The sequence below is a fragment of the Callithrix jacchus genome, chromosome 2, assembly GCF_049354715.1.
Source record: "Callithrix jacchus isolate 240 chromosome 2, calJac240_pri, whole genome shotgun sequence".
Taxonomy (NCBI): Eukaryota; Metazoa; Chordata; class Mammalia; order Primates; family Cebidae; genus Callithrix; species Callithrix jacchus.
In genome coordinates, this window is record NC_133503.1 from 76995222 (window position 1) to 77018885 (window position 23664).

General features: G+C 40.4%; 1 protein-coding gene and 1 pseudogene across 4 annotated transcripts in view; both read left to right on the forward strand.

Moving 5' to 3' along the window:
* FNIP1 (folliculin interacting protein 1) overlaps positions 1-23664 on the forward strand; it is a 179893-nt gene that overhangs the window by 142613 nt on the left and 13616 nt on the right. For all 3 annotated transcript variants that reach the window (XM_002744624.6, XM_008991521.5, XM_035290940.3), the window contains 2 exons: positions 458-1874; positions 2711-2879. In XM_002744624.6, coding sequence (XP_002744670.2) covers positions 458-1874; positions 2711-2879 — 1586 coding nt within the window. The remainder of the gene's footprint in view (positions 1-457; positions 1875-2710; positions 2880-23664) is intronic.
* On the forward strand, positions 20929-22944 carry LOC144581399 (actin, cytoplasmic 2 pseudogene; annotated as a pseudogene). The gene has a single exon (XR_013532086.1). The product of XR_013532086.1 is annotated as an actin, cytoplasmic 2 pseudogene (transcript).

Genomic DNA, 23664 nt, shown 5'->3' on the forward strand with positions numbered 1-23664 from the left:
CCACCTTGAATAGTCACTCATCTGTTAAAGAACTAAGAGTAAAGGCAGGCATGGTGGCTCATGCCTGTAATTCTAGCACTTTGGGAGGCCAAGGCCAGAGGATCGCTTGAGCCCAGGAGCTCAAAACCAGCCTGGAAAACATGGCAAAACTTTGTCTCTACCAAAAAGATACGGAAAAGTAGCCAGGTATGGTGGCATGCACCTATAGTCCCAGCTACTCAGGAGGCTGAGGTAGGATCACCTGAGCCTAGGAGGGCGAGGCTGCAGTGAGCCATGATTGTACCATTGCACTGCAGCTAGGATGACAGCATGAGACCCTGTTTGCAAAAAGAAAAGAGTAAGAGTGAAACCTAAACTACAATTCATATAGTAAGAGTAGGTTTCTGATCATTAAAAACAGCCTACTTAGCTGGGTCAGTAAAGGATGTGCTTAATAACTGAGTTTTTTTTATTACAGGAGACTTGTACGGTGCTATCGGCTCTCCTGTACGGTTAGCAAGGACTGTGGTGGTTGGCAAACGACAAGATATGGTCCAGAGGCTACTTTATTTTCTTACTTATTTTATAAGATGCTCTGAACTTCAAGAAACACATCTTTTAGAAAATGGAGAAGATGAAGCCATCGTTATGCCAGGCACAGTTATTACTACCACTTTAGAGAAAGGTGAAATAGAAGAATCAGAGTATGTCCTTGTCACAATGCATAGAAACAAAAGCAGTTTGCTCTTTAAAGAGTCGGAAGTAAGAACTTCTAATTGTAACTGTAAATATTGCAGTCGTCCACTCCTTGGGCAAAATGTAGAGAACATTTCTCAACAAGAGAGAGAAGATATTCAAAACAGCTCTAAGGAGCTTTTAGGAATTTCAGATGAGTGCCGGGTGATTTCTCCTTCTGACTGCCAAGAAGAAAATGCTGTTGATGTTAAACAGTACAGAGATAAATTAAGAACTTGCCTTGACACCAAGTTAGAGACAGTTGTTTGCACAGGATCTGTTCCAGTAGACAAATGTTCATTGTCAGAGTCAGGCTTAGAGCCAACAGAGGAAACATGGCAGAGTGAGAAGTTGCTGGATTCAGATAGTCACACAAGCAAAGCAATGAGATCCACAGGAATGGTTGTGGAAAAGAAACCTCCAGATAAGATTGTGTCTGCTTCATTTTCTTGTGAGGCTGCCCACACAAAGGTTACTTTCCTGATTGGGGATTCTATGTCACCTGATTCAGATACTGAGCTTCGAAGTCAGGCAGTGGTGGATCAGATTACCAGGCATCACACCAAACCACTGAAGAAAGAAAGAGGGGCTATTGATCAGCATCAAGAAACTAAACAGACAACTAAGGACCAATCTGGAGAGTCTGATATACAGAACATGGTTTCTGAAGAGCCCTGCGAACTTCCCTGTTGGAATCATTCAGACCCAGAAAGCATGAGCTTATTTGATGAATATTTTAATGATGATTCAATTGAAACCAGGACTATTGATGATGTTCCAATTAAAACAAGTACAGATAGTAAAGACCATTGCTGTATGTTAGAGTTTTCAAAAATATTGTGTACAAAAAATAACAAACAAAACAATGAATTTTGTAAATGTATACAAGCAGTTCCCCAAGATTCATGTAAAACCTGCTTTCCTCAGCAGGACCAAAGAGATACACTCTCCATTCTTGTCCCCCATGGGGATAAAGAGAGTTCAGACAAAAAAATTGCCATAGGAACTGAATGGGACATTCCAAGAAATGAAAGTTCAGATAGTGCCCTTGGGGATAGTGAAAGTGAAGATACAGGTCATGATATGACTAGGCAAGTTAGCAGTTATTATGGAGGAGAGCAAGAAGACTGGGCAGAAGAGGATGAAATACCATTTCCTGGGTACGTAGGAAGTTTTCACCTATAATGGGCCCTATATAAATATGTACCATACTTTTGTTTAGCTGTTCTCTGAAGGTTGGTATAAAAGAAGAGATCATTGTCCTAGATAGATTTCTCTTATTTTCATATTCTCTTAACTCATAAAAAAGATTAAAGCCTGAGTTCCAGAAACACCTCAGAAAGGTTTTATGAAGACCTCAGAGAAAAGTTAAAGGATCTGGTTATGATTTCTTACTGCTTAGAAGGTTTCAAGCCATTTAGGAGTGAATTATGCCCCCCAAAAGGACATATGCTGAGCCTGGCAGAGAGCACTAATCCTTGAGATGTTAGATGGCTGTTTGAAATATGTTTGGCCAAAACTAAGAAGAAAACAGAATGTATATTTTCAGTTAAGTATGTAAAAAGATTCATGCTTGAGAAATGTTACATACCCACCTTTGGACTTGTGAAGCATTTAATTACTTTGTTTTAGATGATTGTATTAAGAATGTGTTACAAACTTAGGGGACAGCTCTCTTAAAGTCTGTTACAAAAGATTAATTCTCACTTCATTACTGAGTTGTTCCTCAGACCTTCTCATCTTGATAAGAAGTGTTTTGTTTTCTGATAGAGCACTTGAGCAAGTTTTTAAATAAGGATGATTATACTCTTGATTTTACTATTATTACCAGTTTACTCTTGAATTTTACCATTACCATTATATAAGGATGATTTTACTCTTTATATTAATACAGACTAGTATAAAATGTGGACTAGTAGAGTTCACAATTCTTTTTTTAACTGGTTAAAAAAGTTTATTATTAATTAGATGTCTTTGGGGGGTACTTTTCTTCCAGGTCAAAGTTAATTGAAGTGAGTGCTGTTCAGCCCAACATTGCCAATTTTGGGAGGTCCTTGCTGGGTGGCTACTGCTCATCTTATGTGCCTGACTTTGTTCTTCAAGGAATTGGGAGTGATGAGAGGTTCCGTCAGTGTCTGATGTCAGATTTGTCTCATGCTGTGCAGGTAAGTGACCTTCACTGGTCTTGAGTTTATTTAGAACAAACTATGTTAAGCAGCAGAACCCAAAATTGCCTTATATTTTTGGTCATACTTTTACAACACAATCCTTATTCTCTGATTTCATTACTTTATATTCAGTGTCTGTTATCTTACTGTCACTGTGAGAGCAAATAAAGTTTCAGAAATTTATCCACATGGATATCAGAAATACAGAAAGTACTTTATGTATTCATGGATGTTCATCAGCTAGGTTATTTACAGTATCAGAAATTTATAGGTGCTTAAGTTTGAATGGAATTATTTTCTTAATTTCCCTTTCAGATTGTTCATTGCTTACATATAGAAGTGGGGTTGGCTTTTGCGTATTGATCCTATATCCTGTGGCCTTTCTGAACTCATATTAGTCTATTCAGTTTTTCTGTATAGATTCCCTAAGGTTTCCTACATACAGGCTCATGTTATCAGTGAACAGATAGTTTTAAATCTTTCTTAACAATCTGGATGCTTTTGTCCCTCCTGCCCCCAACTTTTTTTTTTTTTTTTTTTTTGATTCATTGTACTGGCTAGAACTTTAAATAGAATGTTGCATGGAAATGGTGACCATGGACATCATTGCCTTATTCATGATCTTAGGAGAAGACGTTGCATCTTTCATGATTAAGTGTGATGTTAGCTGTAAGGTTCTTGTAATGCCCTTTATTAGATGGATAAACCCTATTTATTTACTTAATTATTTTTGAGATGGTGTTTCACTCTTGTTATGCAGGCTGGCGTGCAATGGCGCAATCTCAGCTCACTGCAACCTCTGCCTCCTGGGTTCAAGTGATTCTTCTGCCTCAGCCTCCCGAGTAGCTGGGATTACAGGCATGCACCATGTGCCACCACACCCGGCTAATTTTGTATTATTTTGTATTTTTAGTAGAGACAGAGTTTCTCCATGTTGGTCAGGCTGGTCTTAAACTTCCGATCTCAGATAATCCTTCTGCTTTGGCCTTCCAAAGTGCTGGGATTACAGGTGTAAGCCCCTGTGCCCAGCCCCCTTTTTATTTTTATTATTTTTTTAACCCAATGCTTCTTTTAGAGACAGGCAGTTCCCTTTTATTCCTAGCTTTTAGCCCAGGGTGGGAATAAAGGGGTTCCATCCTTTATTCATGAGTGAATGTGGGCTTTTGGTCATATACTTTTTCTGAATGTCTAATGAGATGATATTGTCATATGGTTTTTCATCTTCAAATTATTAATGTCATGGATTTCATTGATTAATTTTTTAGACATGAAGCCAATCATTATATTCCTGGGAAGGAATCCCACTCTGTCATGCTATATAATTTTTTTTAATATGGATTTGATTTACTAATATTTTGTTGTGGATATTAGAGTCTATATTCGTGAGAAATGTTGCTCTTTAGTTTTCTTATGATGTCTTTGTCTAGCTTTGATATCAGGGTAACACTGGCCTTAGAGAGTGAGTTGGGAAGTATGTCCATCTCTATTTTCTGGAAGAGTTTCTAGAAGATCAGCACTATTTTTATTCTCTGAATGTTTGGTAGAATTCACTAGTAAAAACATCTGTATCCAGGCTTTTAAAAATAAGAATATTTTAAATTGCTGATGTAATTTCTTCACCTTTTATACATTTAGATTTTCTAGTTCTTCCTGAGTCAATTTTGGTAATTTTTGTCTTTTAGAAATTTACTAGTTTCATTTAAGTGGTCTAATTTATTGAAATAAAGTAGTTTATAGTATAAACTTATAATCCTTTTAATTTCTATAAGGTCGCTAGTAATGTCCCGTCTTCTATTTCTGAATTTCATAATTGTGTGTGTGTGTGTGTGTGTGTGTGCGTGTGTTTTTCGAAAGGTGAGGGCTTCTCCAAAAAAGAGGTTCATTTGTTGTTTAACTTAAATTGTATATATTTTTTTGCCAATATGCATCAAGGATTAACAAGCTATGGACAGTGGACCAAAGAGTCCTGATTTTTATAGATAAACTTTTATTAGAACACAACCACAGTGATTCATTTATATACTGTCTGGATATGTTCATGTCTAACAGCAGAGTTGAGTCATTGAGACAGAGACCTTTCAGCCCCCAGACCATAAAATATTTTCTGTTGGTTTTTTTGCTTCTTCTTCTTTTTCTTGAGACAGAGTCTCATTCTGTCACCCAGGCTGGAATGCAGTGGCATGATCTCAGCTCACTGCACCCTCCGCCTCCCGGGCTCAAACGATTCTCCTGCCTCAAATGATTCTCCTGCCTCGACCCCCAAGTAGTTGGGATTATATGCGCGTGTCACCATGCCTGATTGATTTTTGGTATTTTTAGTAGATATGGGGTTTCACTGTGTTAGCCAGCATGGTCTCCTGACTTCATGATCTGCCCTCCTTGGCCTCCCAAAGTGCTGGGATTACAGGCATGAGCCACCACACCTGCCCCCTTTGTTTTTTCTTCTTGAGAGAGAGTCTTGCCCTGTCACCCAGGCTGGATGGAGTACAGTGGCTCAAGCTAGGCTCACTTTAACTTCTGCCTCCCAGGTTTAAGCAATTCTCCTGCCTCTGCCTCCACCTCCTGAACAGCTGGGATTACAGGCACCCACCACCACACCTGGCTAATTTTAGTATTTTCAGTAGAGATGGGGTTTCACCATATTGGCCAGGCTGGTCTTGAATGCCTGACCTCGGATGATCCACCACCTTGGGCTTCCAAAGTGCTGAGATTACAGGCATGAGACTCTGCCTAGCCGAATCTGACAAATTTTGATCTGTTGTGTTTTCAGTTTCATTCATTTCAAAATGTTATTAAATTTTACTTGTAATTTCTTTGACTTACGAGTTATTTGGAAGTGTGCTATTTGATTTGCAAATATGTATGGAATTCTTAAAAATTGTTTTGTTGTTGGTTTCTAATTTAATTCTATTATGGTTGGAAAACATACATTGTTCACCCCTTTTAAATTATTGAGACTTGTTTTATGGCACTTGAAAAAAATATATATTCTGCTCTTGTTGAGATGTATTGTAACTATCAGGTCAAGTTAGATAACCATTATACAATAGCCTTATATAAGTATTTTATGTCCTTGCTGATTTTTGGTTTGGTTCTGCCATCAATTACTGAGAGTGAAATAGTGAATTCTCCAACTATTATTTTGTTGGATTTTCTGTTTCTCCCCTCAGTTGTACGTATCAGTTTAATGTTTTGCTTTAATAACAAAATCTGGCCACCTCTAAATTTAAAAAGTTAAAAAAGAAATGGAGAAGCCAGACATGGTGACTCAGGCCTATAATCCCAGCACTTTGGGAGGCTGAGGTGGGTAGGTTACTTGAAGTCAAGAGTTTGTGAGCAGCCTGGCCAACATGGTGAAACCCCACCCCTACAGAAATACAAAAATTATCTGGGCATGGTGGCGTGTGTCTGTAATCCCAGCTGCTGGGGAGGTTGAGGCATGAGAATTGCTTGAATCTGGGAGGTAGAGGTTGCAGTGAGCCGAGATCATGCCACTGCACTCCAGCATGGGCAACAGAACAAGACTCCCATCTCAACAAAAAAAAAAAGAAAGAAAAGAAAAGCAATGAAGAAAGCCAATTGGGAAATTATGGATGAGAAAATGTGGCTCAGTGAGCAACAGTCAGTCAGTTGTTAGTCCATAAGGTTTAACCTGTGTCTATAGAAAGCTAAGTTGTGAAGTTTGGCGTTTTATTAGATAGAAGAGGAATTATGACAAATCTAGACATAAAGTTTGTGAAGAAAACTTATCAGAACTTATGATCTTCATATTTAAAGGCTAGTTTGCTCAGTTTTTGAATACCAATCAGATCAATATTTCTTGACCTACTGTGTTCTGAATATAGCGCCAGTACTACAAGGGATATATGTCTGAAAAAAGAAAAAGTTTCTGACTTCAAGTTTTTTACTTAGCAACAGAGAAAATAGGCCAAGTGTATAACTAAATGTAGTACAACACATAACAAAAGTAATGCCTGAGAAAGGTACTTGAATGTATTATTGCTTCAAAGGACAGAATTTTTATTATTTGTTGGTATGGATGCCCTTCAGGGTAAAGGAACCGTTTCTAGTTTTTCCAATGCTTCCCTCCCAGTGCCTAATGTAGTGCCTACTATTTGTTGAATTACTTGGTTAAGGAATTGTACATGAGTTCTTCTATTGCACTCTGTGTGCACTTGTCTTTATGTCTTATCCTAGTTAGTTAGTCTCTTTTCTTCTTTCATCTGTACCTGTCACCAAACATAGTGTCTTTTGAATTTTACTCTGTGAAAGCTTGGCGTTGGAAAGGCTTGCTGCCTCCTACTGAAGATAAAGATAACATTTTGATTTTAAGGGTTTCTACCTGCTAATTATTATAGGATGAATAATAATAATAATAGCATTTAGTATTTATTGTTGCCTTACTGTGTCCCAGGCACTTAAATGTACTATTTCACTTAATCTTATAATAATCCTTTGAGGTACTTATTATTGTTATCTCTGTGTTTCAGATATGACTCAGAGAAGTTTGTAAGTTACATAGATAGTGAAAGGCAAAAACTAGAATTCAGTTCTTATCTGCCTGTTCTTAAGCTATGTTCTTAAGCTATTATGCCATACGGTTACTAAAACAGATGAACAAAGAGTAATACAAATAGCAAAATCACCATTACAAAGTTTATAAGACTTTTTTTTTTCTTTTTATTGCATTTTAGGTTTTGGGGTACATGTGCAGAGCATGCAATACAGTTGCATAGGTACACACAGGGCAGTGTGTTTTGTTTGCTTTCTCCCCTTCACCCACATTTGGTATTTCTCCCCTGGCAATCCCTCTCTACCTCCCCCTCCCACTGGCCCTCCCCTTTTCCCCCTATAGACCCCAGTGTTTAGTACTCCCCTCTCTGTGTCCATGTGTTCTCATTTTTCCTCACCCGCCTATGAGTGAGAATATGCGGTGTTTCATTTTCTGTTCTTGTGTCAGTTTGCTGAGGATGATGTTCTCCAGATTCATCCATGTCCCTACAAACAACACAAACTCATCATTTCTGATTGCTGCATAATATTCCATGGTGTATATGTGCCACATGTTCCCAATCCAGTCTATCATTGATGGGCATTTGGGTTGATTCCAGGTCGTTGCTATTGTAAACAGTGCTGCAATGAACATTCGTGTGCATGTGTCCTTGTAGTAGAACGATTTATAGTCCTTTGGATATATACCCAGTAATGGGATTGCTGGGTCAAATGGGATTTCTATTTCTAAGGCCTTGAGGAATCGCCACACCGTCTTCCACAATGGTTGGACTAATTTACACTCCCACCAACAGTGTAAAAGTGTTCCTTTTTCTCCACATCCTCTCCAGCATCTGTTGTCTCCAGATTTTTTAATGATCGCCATTCTAGCTGGCGTGAGATGGTATCTCAATGTGGTTTTGATTTGCATCTTTCTGATGACCAGTGACGATGAGCATTTTTTCATATGATTGTTGGCCTCATATATGTCTTCTTTTGTAAAGTGTCTGTTCATATCCTTTGCCCACTTTTGAATGGGCTTGTTTGTTTTTTTCCTGTAAATCTGTTTGAGTTCTTTGTATATTCTGGATATCAGCCCTTTGTCAGATGGTTAAACTGCAAAAATTTTTTCCCATTCTGTTGGTTGCCGATTCATACTAGAGACTGTTTCTTTTGCTGTGCAGAAGCTGTGGAGTTTCATTAGGTCCCATTTGTCTATTTTGGCTTTTGTTGCCAATGCTTTTGGTGTTTTGTTCATGAAAGTCCTTGCCTACTCCTATGTCCTGGATGGTTTTGCCTAGATTTCCTTCTAGGGTTTTTATGGTGCCGGGTCTTATGTTTAAGTCTTTAATCCATCTGGAGTTAATTTTGGTGTATGGTGTCAGGAAGGGGTCCAGTTTCTGCTTTCTACACATGGCTAGCCAGTTTTCCCAATACCATTTGTTGAACAGGGAGTCCTTTCCCCATTGCTTGTTTTTGTCAGGTTTATCAAAGATTGTATGGTTGTAGCTATGTTGTGTTGCCTCTGATGCCTCTGTTCTGTTCCATTGATCTATATCTCTGTTTTGGTACCAGTACCATGCTGTTTTGATTACTGTAGCCTTATAGTATAGTTTGAAATCCGGTAGTGTGATGCCCCCTGCTGTGTTCTTTTTGCTTAGAATTGACTTGGCTATGCGGGCTCTCTTTTGGTTCCATATGAAGTTCAAGGTGGTTTTTTCCAGTTCTGTGAAGAAAGTCAATGGTAGCTTGATGGGGATAGCATTGATTCTGTAAATTACTTTGGGCAGTATAGCCATTTTCATGATATTAATTCTTCCTAACCATGAACATGGAACGTTTCTCCATCTGTTTGTGTCCTCTCTGATTTCGTTGAGCAGTGGTTTGTAGTTTTCCCTGAAGAGGTCCCTTACGTTCCTTGTGTGTTGTATTCCAAGGTATTTTATTCTTTTTGTAGCAATTGTGAATGGCAGTTCATTCTTGATTTGGCTCTCTTTAAGTCTGTTATTGGTGTAGAGGAAGGCTTGTGATTTTTGCACATTGATTTTATATCCTGAGACTTTGCTGAAGTTGCTTATCAGTTTCAGGAGTTTCTGGGCTGAGGCGATGGGGTCTTCTAGGTATATTATCATGTCGTCTGCAAATAGAGACAATTTGGCTTCCACCTTTCCTATTTGAATACCCTTTATTTCTTTTGCTTGCCTGATTGCTGTGGCTAGAACTTCCAGTACTATATTGAATAGGAGTGGTGACAGAGGGCATCCTTGTCTAGTGCCGGATTTCAAAGGGAATGCTTCCAGTTTTTGCCCATTTAGTATGATATTGGCTGTTGGTTTGTCATAAATAGCTTTTGTTACTTTGAGATACGTTCCATTGATACCGAGTTTATTGAGGGTTTTTAGCATAAAGGGCTGTTGAATTTTCTCAAATGCCTTCTCTGAGTCAATTGAGATAATCATGTGGTTTTTGTTTTTGGTTCTGTTTATGTGGTGAATTACGTTGATAGACTTGCGTATATTGAACCAGCCTTGCATCCCTGGGATGAATCCTACTTGATCATGATGAATAATTTTTTTGATTTGCTGTTCTAATCGGCTTGCCAATATTTTATTGAAGATTTTTGCATCTATGTTCATCATGGATATTGGCCTGAAGTTTTCTTTTCTTGTTGGGTCTCTGCCGGGTTTTGGTATCAGGATGATGTTGGTCTCGTAGAATGATTTGGGTAGGATTCCTTCTTTTTGGATTATTTGGAATAGTTTCAGAAGAAATGGTACCAGCTCCTCTTTGTGTGTCTGGTAGAATTCGGCTGTGAACCCTTCTGGACCTGGGCTTTTTTTGTGTGGTAGGCTCTTAATTGCTGCCTCGACTTCTGCCCTTGTTATTGGTCTATTCATAGTTTCAGCTTCCTCCTGGTTTAGGCTTGGGAGGACACAGGAGTCCAGGAATTTATCCATTTCTTCCAGGTTTACTAGTTTATGTGCATAGAGTTGTTTGTAATATTCTCTGATGATGGTTTGAATTTCTGTGGAATCTGTGGTGATTTCCCCTTTATCATTTTTTATTGCATCTATTTGGTTGTTCTCTCTTTTATTTTTAGTCAATCTGGCTAGTGGTCTGTCTATTTTGTTGATCTTTTCACAAAACCAGCTCTTGGATTTATTGATTTTTTGAAGGGTTTTTCGTGTCTCAATCTCCTTCAGTTCAGCTCTGATCTTAGTTATTTCTTGTCTTCTGCTAGGTTTTGAGTTTTTTTTGATCTTGCTCCTCTAGCTCTTTCAATTTTGACGATAGGGTGTCAATTTTGGATCTCTCCATTCTTCTCATATGGGCACTTATTGCTATATACTTTCCTCTAGAGACTGCTTTAAATGTGTCCCAGAGATTCTGGCATGTTGTGTCTTCATTCTCATTGGTTTCGAAGAACTTCTTTATTTCTGCCTTCATTTCATTGTTTACCCAGTCAACATTCAGGAGCCAGTTGTTCAGTTTCCATGAAGCTGTGCAGTTCTGGGTTGGTTTCTGAATTCTGAGTTCTAACTTGATTGCACTATGGTCTGAGAGGCTGTTTGGTATGATTTCAGTTGTTTTGCATTTGCTGAGCAGTGCTTTACTTCCAATTATGTGGTCGATTTTAGAGTAGGTATGATGTGGTGCTGAGAAGAATGTATATTCTGTGGATTTGGGGTGGAGAGTTCTGTAAATGTCTATCAGGTTTGCTTGCTCCAGGTCTGAGTTCAAGCCCTGGATATCCTTGTTGATTTTCTGTCTGGTTGATCTGTCTAATATTGACAGTGGAGTGTTAAAGTCTCCCACTATTATTGTGTTGGAGTCTGTCTCTTTGTAAGTCGTTAAGAACTTGCCTTATGTATCTGGGTGCTCCTGTATTGGGTCCATATATGTTTAGAATCGTTAGCTCTTCTTGTTGTATTGATCCTTTTACCATTATGTAATGGCCTTCTTTGTCTCTTTTTAGCTTTGTTGCTTTAAAGTCTATTTTATCAGAGATGAGGATTGCAACTCCTGCTTTCTTTTGCTCTCCATTTGCTTGGTAAATCTTCCTCCACCCCTTTATTTTGAGCCTTTGTGTATCCTTGCATGTGAGATGGGTTTCCTGGATACAGCACACTGCTGGGTTTTGGATTTTTATCCAATTTGCCAGTCTGTGTCTTTTGATTGGTGCATTTAGTCCATTTACATTTAGGGTTAATATTGTTATCTGTGAATTTGACACTGCCATTTTGATGCTAGCTGGCTGTTTTTCCCGTTAGTTGTTGTAGATTTTTCATTATGTTGATGCTCTTTAGCATTTAGTGTGATTTTGGAATGGCTGGTACTGGTTGTTCCTTTCTATGTGTAGTGCCTCTTTCAGGAGCTCTTGTAAAGCAGGGCTGGTGGTGACAAAATCTCTGAGTGCTTGCTTGTTCGCAAAGGATTTTATTTTTCTTTCACTTCTGAAGCTCAGTTTGGCTGGATATGAAATTCTGGGTTGAAAGTTCTTTTCTTTAAGGATGTTGAATATTGGCCCCCACTCCCTTCTGGCTTGTAGAGTTTCTGCCGAGAGATCTGCTGTGAGTCTGATGGGCTTCCCTTTGTGGGTGACCCGACCTTTCTCTCTGGCTGCCCTTAGTATTTTCTCCTTTATTTCAACCTTGTTGAATCTGACAATTATGTGCCTTGGGGTTGCTCTTCTTGCGGAATATCTCTGTGGTGTTCTCTGTATTTCCTGCATTTGAGTGTTGGCCTGTCTTGCTAGGTGGGGGAAATTTTCCTGGATAATGTCCTGCAGAGTATTTTCCAGCTTGGATTCATTCTCTTCATCACATTCTGGTACGCCTATCAAAACGTAGGTTAGGTCTCTTCACATAGTCCCACATTTCTTGGAGACTTTGTTCATTCCTTTTTGCGCTTTTTTCTCTGATCTTGGTTTCTCGTTTTATTTCATTGAGTTGATCCTCAACTTCTGATATTCTTTCTTCTGCTTGGTCAATTCGGCTATTGAAACTTGTGCATGTTTCGCGAAGTTCTCGTATTGTGTTTTTCAGCTCCTTTAGTTCATTCATATTCCTCTCTAAGGTATCCGTTCTTGTTATCATTTCCTCAAATGTTTTTTCAAATCTTTTTTCAAGGTTCTTAGTTTCTTTACGTTTATTTAAAACATGTTCTTTTAGCTCACAAAAGTTTCTCATTATCCACATTCTGAAGTCTAATTCCGTCATTTCGTCACAGTCATTCTCCGTCCAGCTTTGTTCCCTTGCTGGTGAGGAGTTTTGGTCCTTTCTAGGTGGCGAGGTGTTCTGGTTTCAGGTGTTTTCCTCCTTTTTGGGCTGGTTTCTTCCCATCTTTGTGGATTTATCCACCTGTCGTCTGTGTAGTTACTGACTTTTTGATTGGATCTCTGTGTGGACACCCAGATTGTTGATGATGGAGTATTTCTGTTACTTGGTTTTCCTTCTACCAGTCTAGCCCCTTCGCTGTACGACCGCTGAGGTCCACTCCAGGCCCTGCTTGTCTGGGGTGCACCTGTAGCGGCTGCGGAACAGCGAGGGATGCTACCAGTTTCTTTTTCTGCTATCTTTGTCCCAGGATGATGTCTGCCGAATGTCAGTCTTATGGATATAGAGGTGTCAGGGAGTTGCTTGAGGAGACAGTCTGTAGGAGCTCAAGTGCTGAGCTGTGAGCTCTGTTGTTCATTCAGGGCTGCTAGGCTGCTATGTTTAGTTCTGCTGCAACCTAACTCGTAAGAAAACCCCTTTTTTTCCCTCAGATTCTCTGTCTGGGGTGGGGGTTGGGGCTTTCCTTGTGAGTGTCCGCCTCACTGTCCTGCCCAGCTAGGAGCCAGTCTAGTCACTTTTTGCCTGCCGAGGCTCCGCCCTGCTGGTGTGAGGTTCGCCCTTTTCCTGCAGGCTCCGCCCTTCTGCTGTGGTCTCCGCCCTGTTGCTTCGGGCTAAGCCCTGCAGCGGAGTCTCTCTGTTGTACCTGGTTGCCTTGGCAGCGGCAGGCTGCGTCAGCAATGGGCGTGTACCTCAGTAGGGGCTGATTGCCTCGGTGATGGCTGATGCCCCTCCCCTGCGGAGCTGCACTTTAAAAAGAAAACCTATTCACCGGGAGCGTTTGGAATCGCCGTTTTGTTTGTTGCACTGCGCTCCCCCAAACGCTGAGTCCCTGGGATTTCCTGGGCTGGGTCACAGTTCAAGACCCGTTCAGTCTCAAGTTCAGCCCTTTCGGGTCTTAGTTTGCCGGTTCAACAGGGCACCCGTAACAGTGCGCTTTTGTATGGAGCGCTGTGGAGCACCTCTGCGCTCCGGCGCGGGCCGGAGCCGCACCGGCTGCCGGCTACGCCAGCGGAGACCTCTGCCTGGCGTCCCACGTCTCTTTTATACCTGGGAATTTCCCCGTTCTGTGGGCAACTAAGATCCATCTGGAAATGCTTCCCCGACTCACCCTCTCCGTGCGTCCAGCAAGAGCTTCAATCCTGGGTTGTTCTCACAGCGCCATCTTGAGTCCTCCCCCAAGACTTTTATATTAGTGGTCCCAAAGAATCTGTTCCTCTTAGATTCTTTCCAAGAGTAAAAGAAGGAACTATTTATCTTTCCCTCTCTGTTTTAGTAATTGGGTTTCTAGTCTTTCCCTCTCATATTTTCATTTAGTCATGTAAGTATATTATCAAAGCACTGTTATAGAAAAATTTGACAAAAAGGAAAATAAAGAACTTTAATCTCAGCACTGACAGGGTGTTGATTTTTATTATCAATCATTTTAAAGCATGTATAGGATTTCTTTTCTTTTTTTTTTTTTTTTGAAACGGAGTTTCACTCTGTCACCAGGCTGGAGTGCAGTGGCATGATCTCGGCTCACTGCAACCTCTGATTCCCTGATTCAGACTATTATTTTGCCTCAGCCTACCAAGTAGCTGGGTTTACAGGCACCTGCCACCATGCCCAGCTAATTTTAGTATTTTTAGAAAAGAAGGGGTTTCACCATATTGACCAGGATAATCTCAGTCTCCTGCCCTCATGAATCTCCTGACCTCATGATCCGCCTGCCTCAGTGTCCCAAAATGGTGGGATTACAGGTGTGAGCCGCTGCGCCCAGCCAGGATTTCTTAAAAAATGACGTTAATCTTTGCATACTTATAATTTATCAATTTATAATGAAAATTATTTTTTATGTGACTACATGGAAAAACATGTAGGAACCTTTTAATATAAAAATAATGGAAGTGATACTTTCTAAAAAAGATAAAATCCTATTTTTTGAATTATAAGAGGGGAGTTTCTTTTTCTCCCTGATTTCTAAGAAAGTAGCACTTTTCTTACTGAATTAATATATATTTATTATACAAAATATTGAAATGTAAAGAAAGTCAAACACAAATTTTCCCTCTGTTATCAGCTATTCTTAATACAAAACTTCCTCCAGGCATTAGGCATCATTATGACTTCTCATAAAACCCAGAATTGACCACTTACTACTGTATATCATAAGACAGAATATTTACTCTAGGAAAGCCTCAGTTTCTTTGGCTATAATGAAAGTAATACTGATGTTTATATACCAGACTTATACTGTTTGGTTACATTAGTCACACTGTGCTTTGCATCTTCTTGTTAGGATTATTATTCTGTATGTATGTGTGTTCATATATCATGTATATATGTGAAGCCTCATATATAAAAGATATGCTTGTGTATATCTGTGTATCTATATGATATATATTTTTATATAGTTGAGTCCTTATATATAAAATATATACATGTGTATGTATTTACATATATACATATTTTTGTACTCTATATGATTTTGTTATCTGTTTTAAATTCTGCTTTTGTCACATAACAGTTAAGAATATTTCCCTATACTAACAGTGTGTAAACATTTTTTTAATGTGTGTGGATTATTGCATGGTGTTTGCATAGTTTATGTTTCTTGCCATTCTTCCGTTACTTTTTTTTTTTTTTGAGACTCTTGCTCTGTCATCCAGGCTAGAGTGCAGTGGCACAAACATGACTTACTGCAGCCTTGAACTCCTGGTCTCAAGCAGTTCTCCCACCTTAGCTTCCCAAATAGCTGGTACTGTAGGAACATGTTAGCCTGCCTGGCTAACATTTGTTTGTTTGTTTATTTTTGTGAAGATGGGATCTGGCTGTATTACCCAGGCTGGTATCAAACTCTGGAGCTTCAAGTGATCCTCCCACCTCAGCCTCCCAAAAGTCTTGTTCTAGAGAAAGCCAAATTTCACCTTTGCATTAGTGTGTTAGTAATGTTAAACCCAATTCTTAATAAAACCTTATAAACAAATCTATTGAATCTTAATTAGCTCAACCATAAGGTAAAGTTTTCATAACCCTTTTTTAATCTTTTACAATTTTATTTTAAGTAGTAGATCAATTTAGTAAGAAAATCCGTAATTCACAAAATAGACAGACCACTAGCCAGATTAATAAAAAAGAAAAGAGAATAGATGCAATAAAAAATGATAAAGGGAATATCACTACAGATTCCACAGAAATTCAAATCATCATCAGAGATTATTATAAACAACTCTATGCACATAAACTAGTAAACCTGGAAGAAATGGATAAATTCCTGGACACTTGCCTCCTCCCCAAGCCTAAACCAGGAAGAAGCCGAAACCCCGAACAGACCAATAACAAGATCTGAAGTTGAGGCAGCAGTTAAGAGCCTACCACACACAAAAAAAGCCCAGGCCCAGATGGGTTTACAGTCAAATTCTACCAGACACACAGAGTAGCTGGTACCATTCCTTCTGAAACTATTCCAAATAATCCCAAAAGAGGGAATCCTTCCCAAATCATTTTATGAGGCCAGCATCATTCTGATACCAAAACTTGGCAGAGACTCAAGAAAAGAAAACTTCAGGCCAATACCAATGATGTACATAGACGCAAAAATCTTCAATAAAATACTGGCAAGTCGATTGCAACAGCACATCAAAAAGCTTATCCACCATGATCAAGTAGGATTCATCCCGGGGATGCAAGGCTGTTCAACATACGCAAGTCTATAAATGTAATTCACCACATAAACAGAACCAAAGACAAAAACCACATGATTATCTCAATTGATGCAGAGAAGGCATTTGACAAAATTCAACAGCCCTTTATGCTAAAAACCCTCCATAAACTAGGTATTGATGGAATGTATCTCAAAATAATAAAAGCTATTTATGACAAACCAACAGCCAGTATCATACTGAATGGGCAAAAACTGTAAGCATTCCCTTTGAAATCTGGCACTAGACAAGGATGACCTCTCTCACCACTCCTATTCAATATAGTACTGGAAGTTCTAGCCAGAGCAATCAGGCAAGAAAAAGAAATAAAGGGTATTCAATTAGGAAAGGAGGAAGCCAAATCATCTCTATTTGCAGATGACATGATTGTGTATCTAGAAGATCCCATCATCTCAGCCCAAAATCTTCCAAAACTGATAAGCAACTTCAGCAAAGTCTCAGGATACAAAATCAATGTGAAAAATCACAAGCATTCCTACACACCAATTACAGACTTAAAGAGAGCCAAATCAAGAATGAACTGCCATTCACAATTGCTACAAAGAATAAAATACCTAGGAATACAACTAACAAGGAATGTAAAGGACGTCTTCAAGAGAACTACAAACCACTGCTCAACGAAATCAGAGAGGACACAAACAGATGGAGAAACATTCCATGTTCATGGTTAGGAAGAATCAATATCGTGAAAATGGCCATACTGCCCAAAGTAATGTATAGATTCAATGCTATCCCCATCAAGCTACCAATGATCTTCTTTACAGAACTGCAAAAAACCACCTTAAACTTTATATGGAACCAAAAGAGAGCCCACATAGCCAAGTCAATTCTAACCAAAAGAACACAGCAGAAGGCATCACACTACCCAACTTCAAACTATACTACAAGGCTACAGTAATCAAAACAGCATGGTACTGGTACCAAAACAGAGATATAGACCAGTGGAACAGAACAGAGGCCCCAGAGGCAACACAACATGTCTACAACCATCTGATCTTTGACAAACCTGACAAAAACAAGCAATGGGGAAACGATTCCCTGTTTAATAAATGGTGTTGGAAAAACTGGCTAGCCATGTGCAGAAAGCAGAAACTGGACCCCTTCCTGACACCTTACACTAAAATTAACTCCAGATGGATTAAAGACTTAAACATAAGACCTGGCACCATAAAAACCCTAGAAGGAAATCTAGGCAAAACTATCCAGGACATAGGAGTAGGCAAGGACTTCATGAACAAAACACCAAAAGCATTGGCAACAAAAGCCAAAATAGACAAATGGGACCTAATGAAACTCCACAGCTTCTGCACGGCAAAAGAAACAGTCACTAGAGTGAATCGGCAACCAACAGAATGGGAAAAAATTTTTGCAGTTTACCCATCTGACAAAGGGCTGATATTAAGAATTTACAAAGAACGAAAACAGATTTACAAGAAAAAAACAAGCCCATTCAAAAGTGGGCAAAGGATATGAACAGACACTTTACAAAAGAAGACATACATAAGGCCAACAAACATGAAAAAATGCTCATCATCACTGGTCATTAGAGAGATGCAAATCGAAACCACATTGAGATACCATCTCACGCCAGTTAGAATGGCGATCATTAAAAAATCTGGAGACAACAGATGCTGGAGAGGATGTGGAGAAATAGGAACACTTTTACACTGTTGGTGGTTGGTGGGAGTTCAACCATTGTGGAAGACAGTGTGGCGATTCCTCAAGGACCTAGAAATAGAAATTCCATTTGACCCAGCAATCCCATTACTGGGTATATATCCAAAGGAGTATAAATCATTCTACTATAAGGACACATGCACACGAATGTTCACTGCAGCACTGTTTACAATAGCAAAGACCTGGAACCAACCCAAATGCCCATTTATGATAGACTGGACAGGGAAAATGTGGCACATATATACCATGGAATATTATGCAGCAAACAAAAACGATGAGTTTGTGTCCTTTGTAGGGACATGGATGAATCTGGAGAACATCATTCTCAGCAACCTGACACAAGAACAGAAAATGAAATACCGCATGTTCTCACTCATAGGCGGGTGATGAACAATGAGAACACATGGACACAGGGAGGGGAGCACTACACACTGGGAGGGGAGGGACAGTGGGGGTGGAGTTGGGGAGAGATAGCATGGGGAGAAATGCCAGATGTGGGTGAAGGGGAGGAAGGCAGCAAATCACACTGCCACGTGTTTACCTATGCAACTATCTTTCATGTTCTGCACATGTACCCCAGAACCTAAACTGCAATAAAAAAAAAAAGGAAAAAAAAAGAAAACCATGTAATACAGATAGGTGAGCCCAGATTCCAGCCCTGCATTAGTGTGATCTTGTTTCAGTGTTCAACATACTGAAAAATTAAATAGTCCCCTTCAGATCTTAACAAACTTGCTCATACCTACAGAAATTCCTTTACAAGATCAACCCTTCACAAATCCTCTGTACTTTGCCTAAACCTTCAGTTTTGTCACATTAGTCTTTCAGGATAAGACAATCGTTAAAACCCCCTGAGCCATAGAAAATGTTATTCCCTTTAACAAAAACATATTCCCATCCCTTCTTATAGCCTCCCACCAAATTCACATTTCTTTTTTCCTTCTGCACCTTGCATATAAAACTGTTTTTACAGTAGTCTCAAATGCATGCTGCACTGTTAACTTTTTTTTTTTTTTTTTTTGAGACAGAGTTTCGCTCTGGTTACCCAGTCTGGAGTGCAATGGCACAATCTCGGCTCACTGCAACCTCTGCCTCCCAGGTTCAGGCAATTCTCCTGCCTCAGCCTCCTGAGTAGCTGGGATTACAGGCACGCGCCACCATGCCCAGCTAATTTTTTGTATTTTTAGTAGAAACGGGGTTTCACCATGTTGACCAGGATGGTCTCGATCTTTTGACCTCGTGATCCACCCGCCTCGGCCTCCCAAAGGGCTGGGATTACAGGCGTGAGCCACCGCGCCCGGCCCTGCACTGTTAACTTTTAGCAGATTTTATTTTTGGTGAGAAACCTGATAAACAAGCATTTTTAACCATGTGTAAGATTTCAAAGCCTATGACTTTTCCCAGCCTAGCCAGTGGACCTGCCTAACTCCTTATGTCTCCAGGCCTTACCTAGAATCTATTGGTTGGAGAACAGACAATTAGTAAAAGTCACAGAATCAGTTTATGACCTTAAAGCATCCAGCAGTGTCTGACCTGCCTAATTCAGACTAAATATATAAACTTGGAAGACATTTTCATTTTAGTTTATTAATAATAACATTATTAGAGTCATGTGACCTACAGGCCTTAAACGTTTCCATTTTTCTGACAATGTTTAATTCAAGTGCTTATTATTCTTTAAACCAATTAATTGAAGCTCTCTATATAAACATCACACACAGCACGTATAAATACACAGAAACATATACATACCCAGAAATCAAGACAAAATTCCATCCAATGAGAAGTTTTCGGAGGGAGAGCAGGGGCTTTCAAACAGTATCTGTAAACATATAGCCCAAATATCAGCTTTAATTAAGTTGATTTCTGACTATGAAAATCTCAAAAGAAAAATTCTTTTAAAATCTTTTATTACCAGATTTCAGTGAGGACAAACTCTGACTTTTGAGTCCTTTTACTAGTGGTAACCTGATATGTGAAATCAGTAAGCCTTAATTAAGGGGATGACTTAAACAGGGATGCAGGAGTTATCTCCAAAGAGACGGTAAACAATTTACAAGATCTAGAATATCCCCAGGCTGAACATGGTGGCTCATGCCTGTATCCCAGCATTTTGAGAGGCCAAGGCGGGTGGATCACCTGAGGTCAGGAGTTCATGACCAGCCTTGCCAACATGGTGAAATCCCGTCTTCAGTAAAAATTCAAAATTAGCCAGGCACAATGGTGTGTGCCTGTAGTCCCAGCTACTCAGGAGGCAGAGGCAGGAGAATTGCTTGAACCTGGGAGGCAGAGGTTGCTGTGAGCCGAGATTGTGCCACTGCACTTCAGCCTGGGTGACAGAGCAAGACTTTACAGGAACTATTTCTCTACTGCAATTAAATCCATGCACCATGGGTCAGCAGTGCATTGTTAGTAGAGATGATGTCAGCTTCAGCCTCCAGTCCAAGAGAACTACACAGCCACTTGGGCTAGCCTCGGGATCTATTGCCAGTAGGGGGCTACCAAACCACAAGCAGGTAGCCACAAGGGTGATACCATATGAGCCCCCAAATTTGTAACCTCCCAGGGGTTCTTCCTGCCCACTGCGTAAAGACAGACTATGATATTGTAGTAAAGAAAGAGTTCAGTAGCCACAAGTCCAGCCACCCAACATGGGAGATGGAGTTTATACTCAAATCATCTCCTTCAAAGCTTGTAGGTTAAGGGTTTTTTAAAGGCAGTTGGAAGAAAGGGGTGGGGTGGCCACATAAAAGGTGCTTGTGGCTTATTGGTTGGGGAAGAAATAAAATCACAGGGGGTTGAGGCTGCCCTACTGGGGCCAAGTCGCTTCTGGATGGGACCACAGGAGCGGGTTGTCAGTCCAGGTGGAGCCAAGGCAAGGGACTCAGACATGCAAAAAACCTGGAAAGATCTCTCAAAAGGCCAATCTACAATAGTGGTGTTATTAGCAACTGGGTAAGTTTCATATCCTATAACCTCCAGAATAATGTCTGCACCTTAGCAGGACTCAGACTCCTCTCTTCCCATCAGCCTGATGGCTTCCTTTTAGCTTTACAAAAGTGGTTGAGTTTTGAGTAAGATGTATTGTCATTTAAACTGTAGCCTAGACTGCCAGGATTGCATATGCCTTGAAAGCACAGAGCCTCGTCCTCACCACTCTGCCACCTGTCCATACCTGTAACCAGTCCACCATGGATGATGATATCACCGTACTTTTTGTCAACAACGGCTCCTGCATGTGCAAGGGCAGCCTTGTGGGCAGTGATCCCCCCAAGGCTGTCATCTCCCCCATCATGGGGCAGTGGAGGCACCAGGACATGATGATGGGTGTGAGTCAGAAGGACTCCCGCGTGGGCATTGAGGCCCAGAGCAAGAGAGGCATCCTGACCCTGAAGTACCCTATTGAACACAGCAGCATCATCAGCTGGGATGACGTGGAGAAAATCTGGCACTACACCTTCTATAATTAGCTGCATGTGGCTTTCAAGGAGCACCATGTGCTGCTGACTGAGGCCCCCCTGTACCCCAACGCCAGCCACAAGTAGATGACCCAGATCATGTTTGAGACCTTCAACACCCTAGCCATGTACGTGGCCATCCAGGCCATGCTGTCCCTGTATGCCTCTGGCCATACCACTGGCATTGTGATGGACTCTGGCAATGGAGTTACTCACACTATGGTCATCTGCAGGGGATACACCCTCCCCTGTGCCATCCTGTGTCTGGACCTGACTGGCCAGGACCTGATTGGCTACCTCATGAAGATCTTCACCAAGCATGGCTACAGCTTTACCACCACGGCTAAGTGGGAAATTATGCATGACATCAAGGAGAAGCTATGCTTTGTCGCCCTGGACTTCCAGCAGGAGATGGCCACAGCAGCCTCTAGCTCCTCCGTGGAGAAGAGCTATGAGCTGCCCAATAGCCAGGTTATCACCATCAGCCATGAGCTGATCTGCTGCCCTGAGGCACTCTTCCAGCCTTCCTTCCTGGGCATGGAAACCTGTGGCATCCACAAAGCTACCTTCAACTCCATCATGAAGTGTGATGTGGACATCCACAAAGACCTGTATGTTAACACAGTGTTGTCTGGCGGCACCAACATGTACCCTGGCATTGCCGACAGGATGCAGAAAGAGATCACCGCTCTGGCACCCAGCATGATGAAGATCGAGATCATTGCTCCTCCGGAGCACAAATACTCTGTGTGGATGGAGGGCTCCATCCTGGCCTCGCTGTCTACCTTCCAGCAGATGTGGGTCAGCAAGCAGGAGTATGAGTCCGGCCCTCCACTGTCCACTGCAAATGCTTCTAGGAAGACTGTTACTTAGTTGCATTACACCCTTTTTTGACAAAACCTAACTTGTGCAGAAAACAAGATTGGCATGGCTTTATTTGTTTTGTTTGGCTTCACTCAGGATTTAAAAATTGGAAAGTGTAGGGGACAGCAGTTGGTTGGAGTGAGCATTCCCTGAAGTTCTACAGTGTGGTTGAGGACTTTGATTGTACATTGATCTTTTTTTTAATAGTCATTCCAAATATCTGAGATGCATTGCTACAGGAAGTCCCTTGCCCTCCTAAAAGCCACCCCCCTTCTCTCTAAGAAGAAGTCTTAGAAGAGAGTCCACAGTGGGGAGGTGATAGCATTGCTTTCATGTAAATTCTGTAATGCAAAATTTTCTTAATATTCACCTTAATTTTTTCTATTTTGTTGTATTCTGAATGATCAGCCTTTGTGGCCCATTTTTTTGGTCCCCCAACTTGAGATATATGAAAGCTTTTGGTCTCCCTGGGAGTGGGTGGAGGCAGCTATGGCTTACCTGTACATAGTTGAATAAAAGTACACACTTTAAAAAATAATAATAAAATTGAAAAACTGTAGTCTAAATGTCTGTCAAAGTTAGCTTGGCCCCATAGCCCATAATAATTAAGGGAAAGGCAAGATGGGGTTTGGGCTAGCTTAGTTTACTGTAATAATGTTCTCAGTAATATAACTTTTGCAAAGGCGGTTTCAGTATCATAGAAGGGTTCATGTTGTAAAAGAAATAAAAAGCAGTCTTGAATATTAAGAACCCTTTTGCTAATGTTAATTTGATTTTTGGCATTGATGCTTCTATGTCTTGTTCCTCATTGTTTGCCACTGGTTTAGAAGCACTCATCTCCATTGAGTTGTCTTCTGTTCATTCCTCTGGTATGGTGTCTATTAGCTCTTGAATTTCTTGACAATCCATATCTTGAATGTCTTCACCCACCAATTTTTTTTTTTGCCATATTTACAATCTCTTTCATGATTTCCTTGATTGGTTCTGTTGTTAAGTTCTGTGCACAACATCTGGATGTAGTTTTCTCCAGCAGGAAGTTATTGTTTCAGGCTTGATGACTTTCATAGATTTTTCTGTAACAGCAATGGCATATTCTGTGGAGTAATTCTTCTGACTGCCATCATGTTCTCTCCATTGCAGTTCTTTTCCATAGCACTAACAGTCAGTTTTATAGAATATTGTGTTTAATGGCCTTTATGGCACCCTGATCTAGAGCCTGAGTTAGAGATGTGTTGAGAGGCAACTAGACTACTTT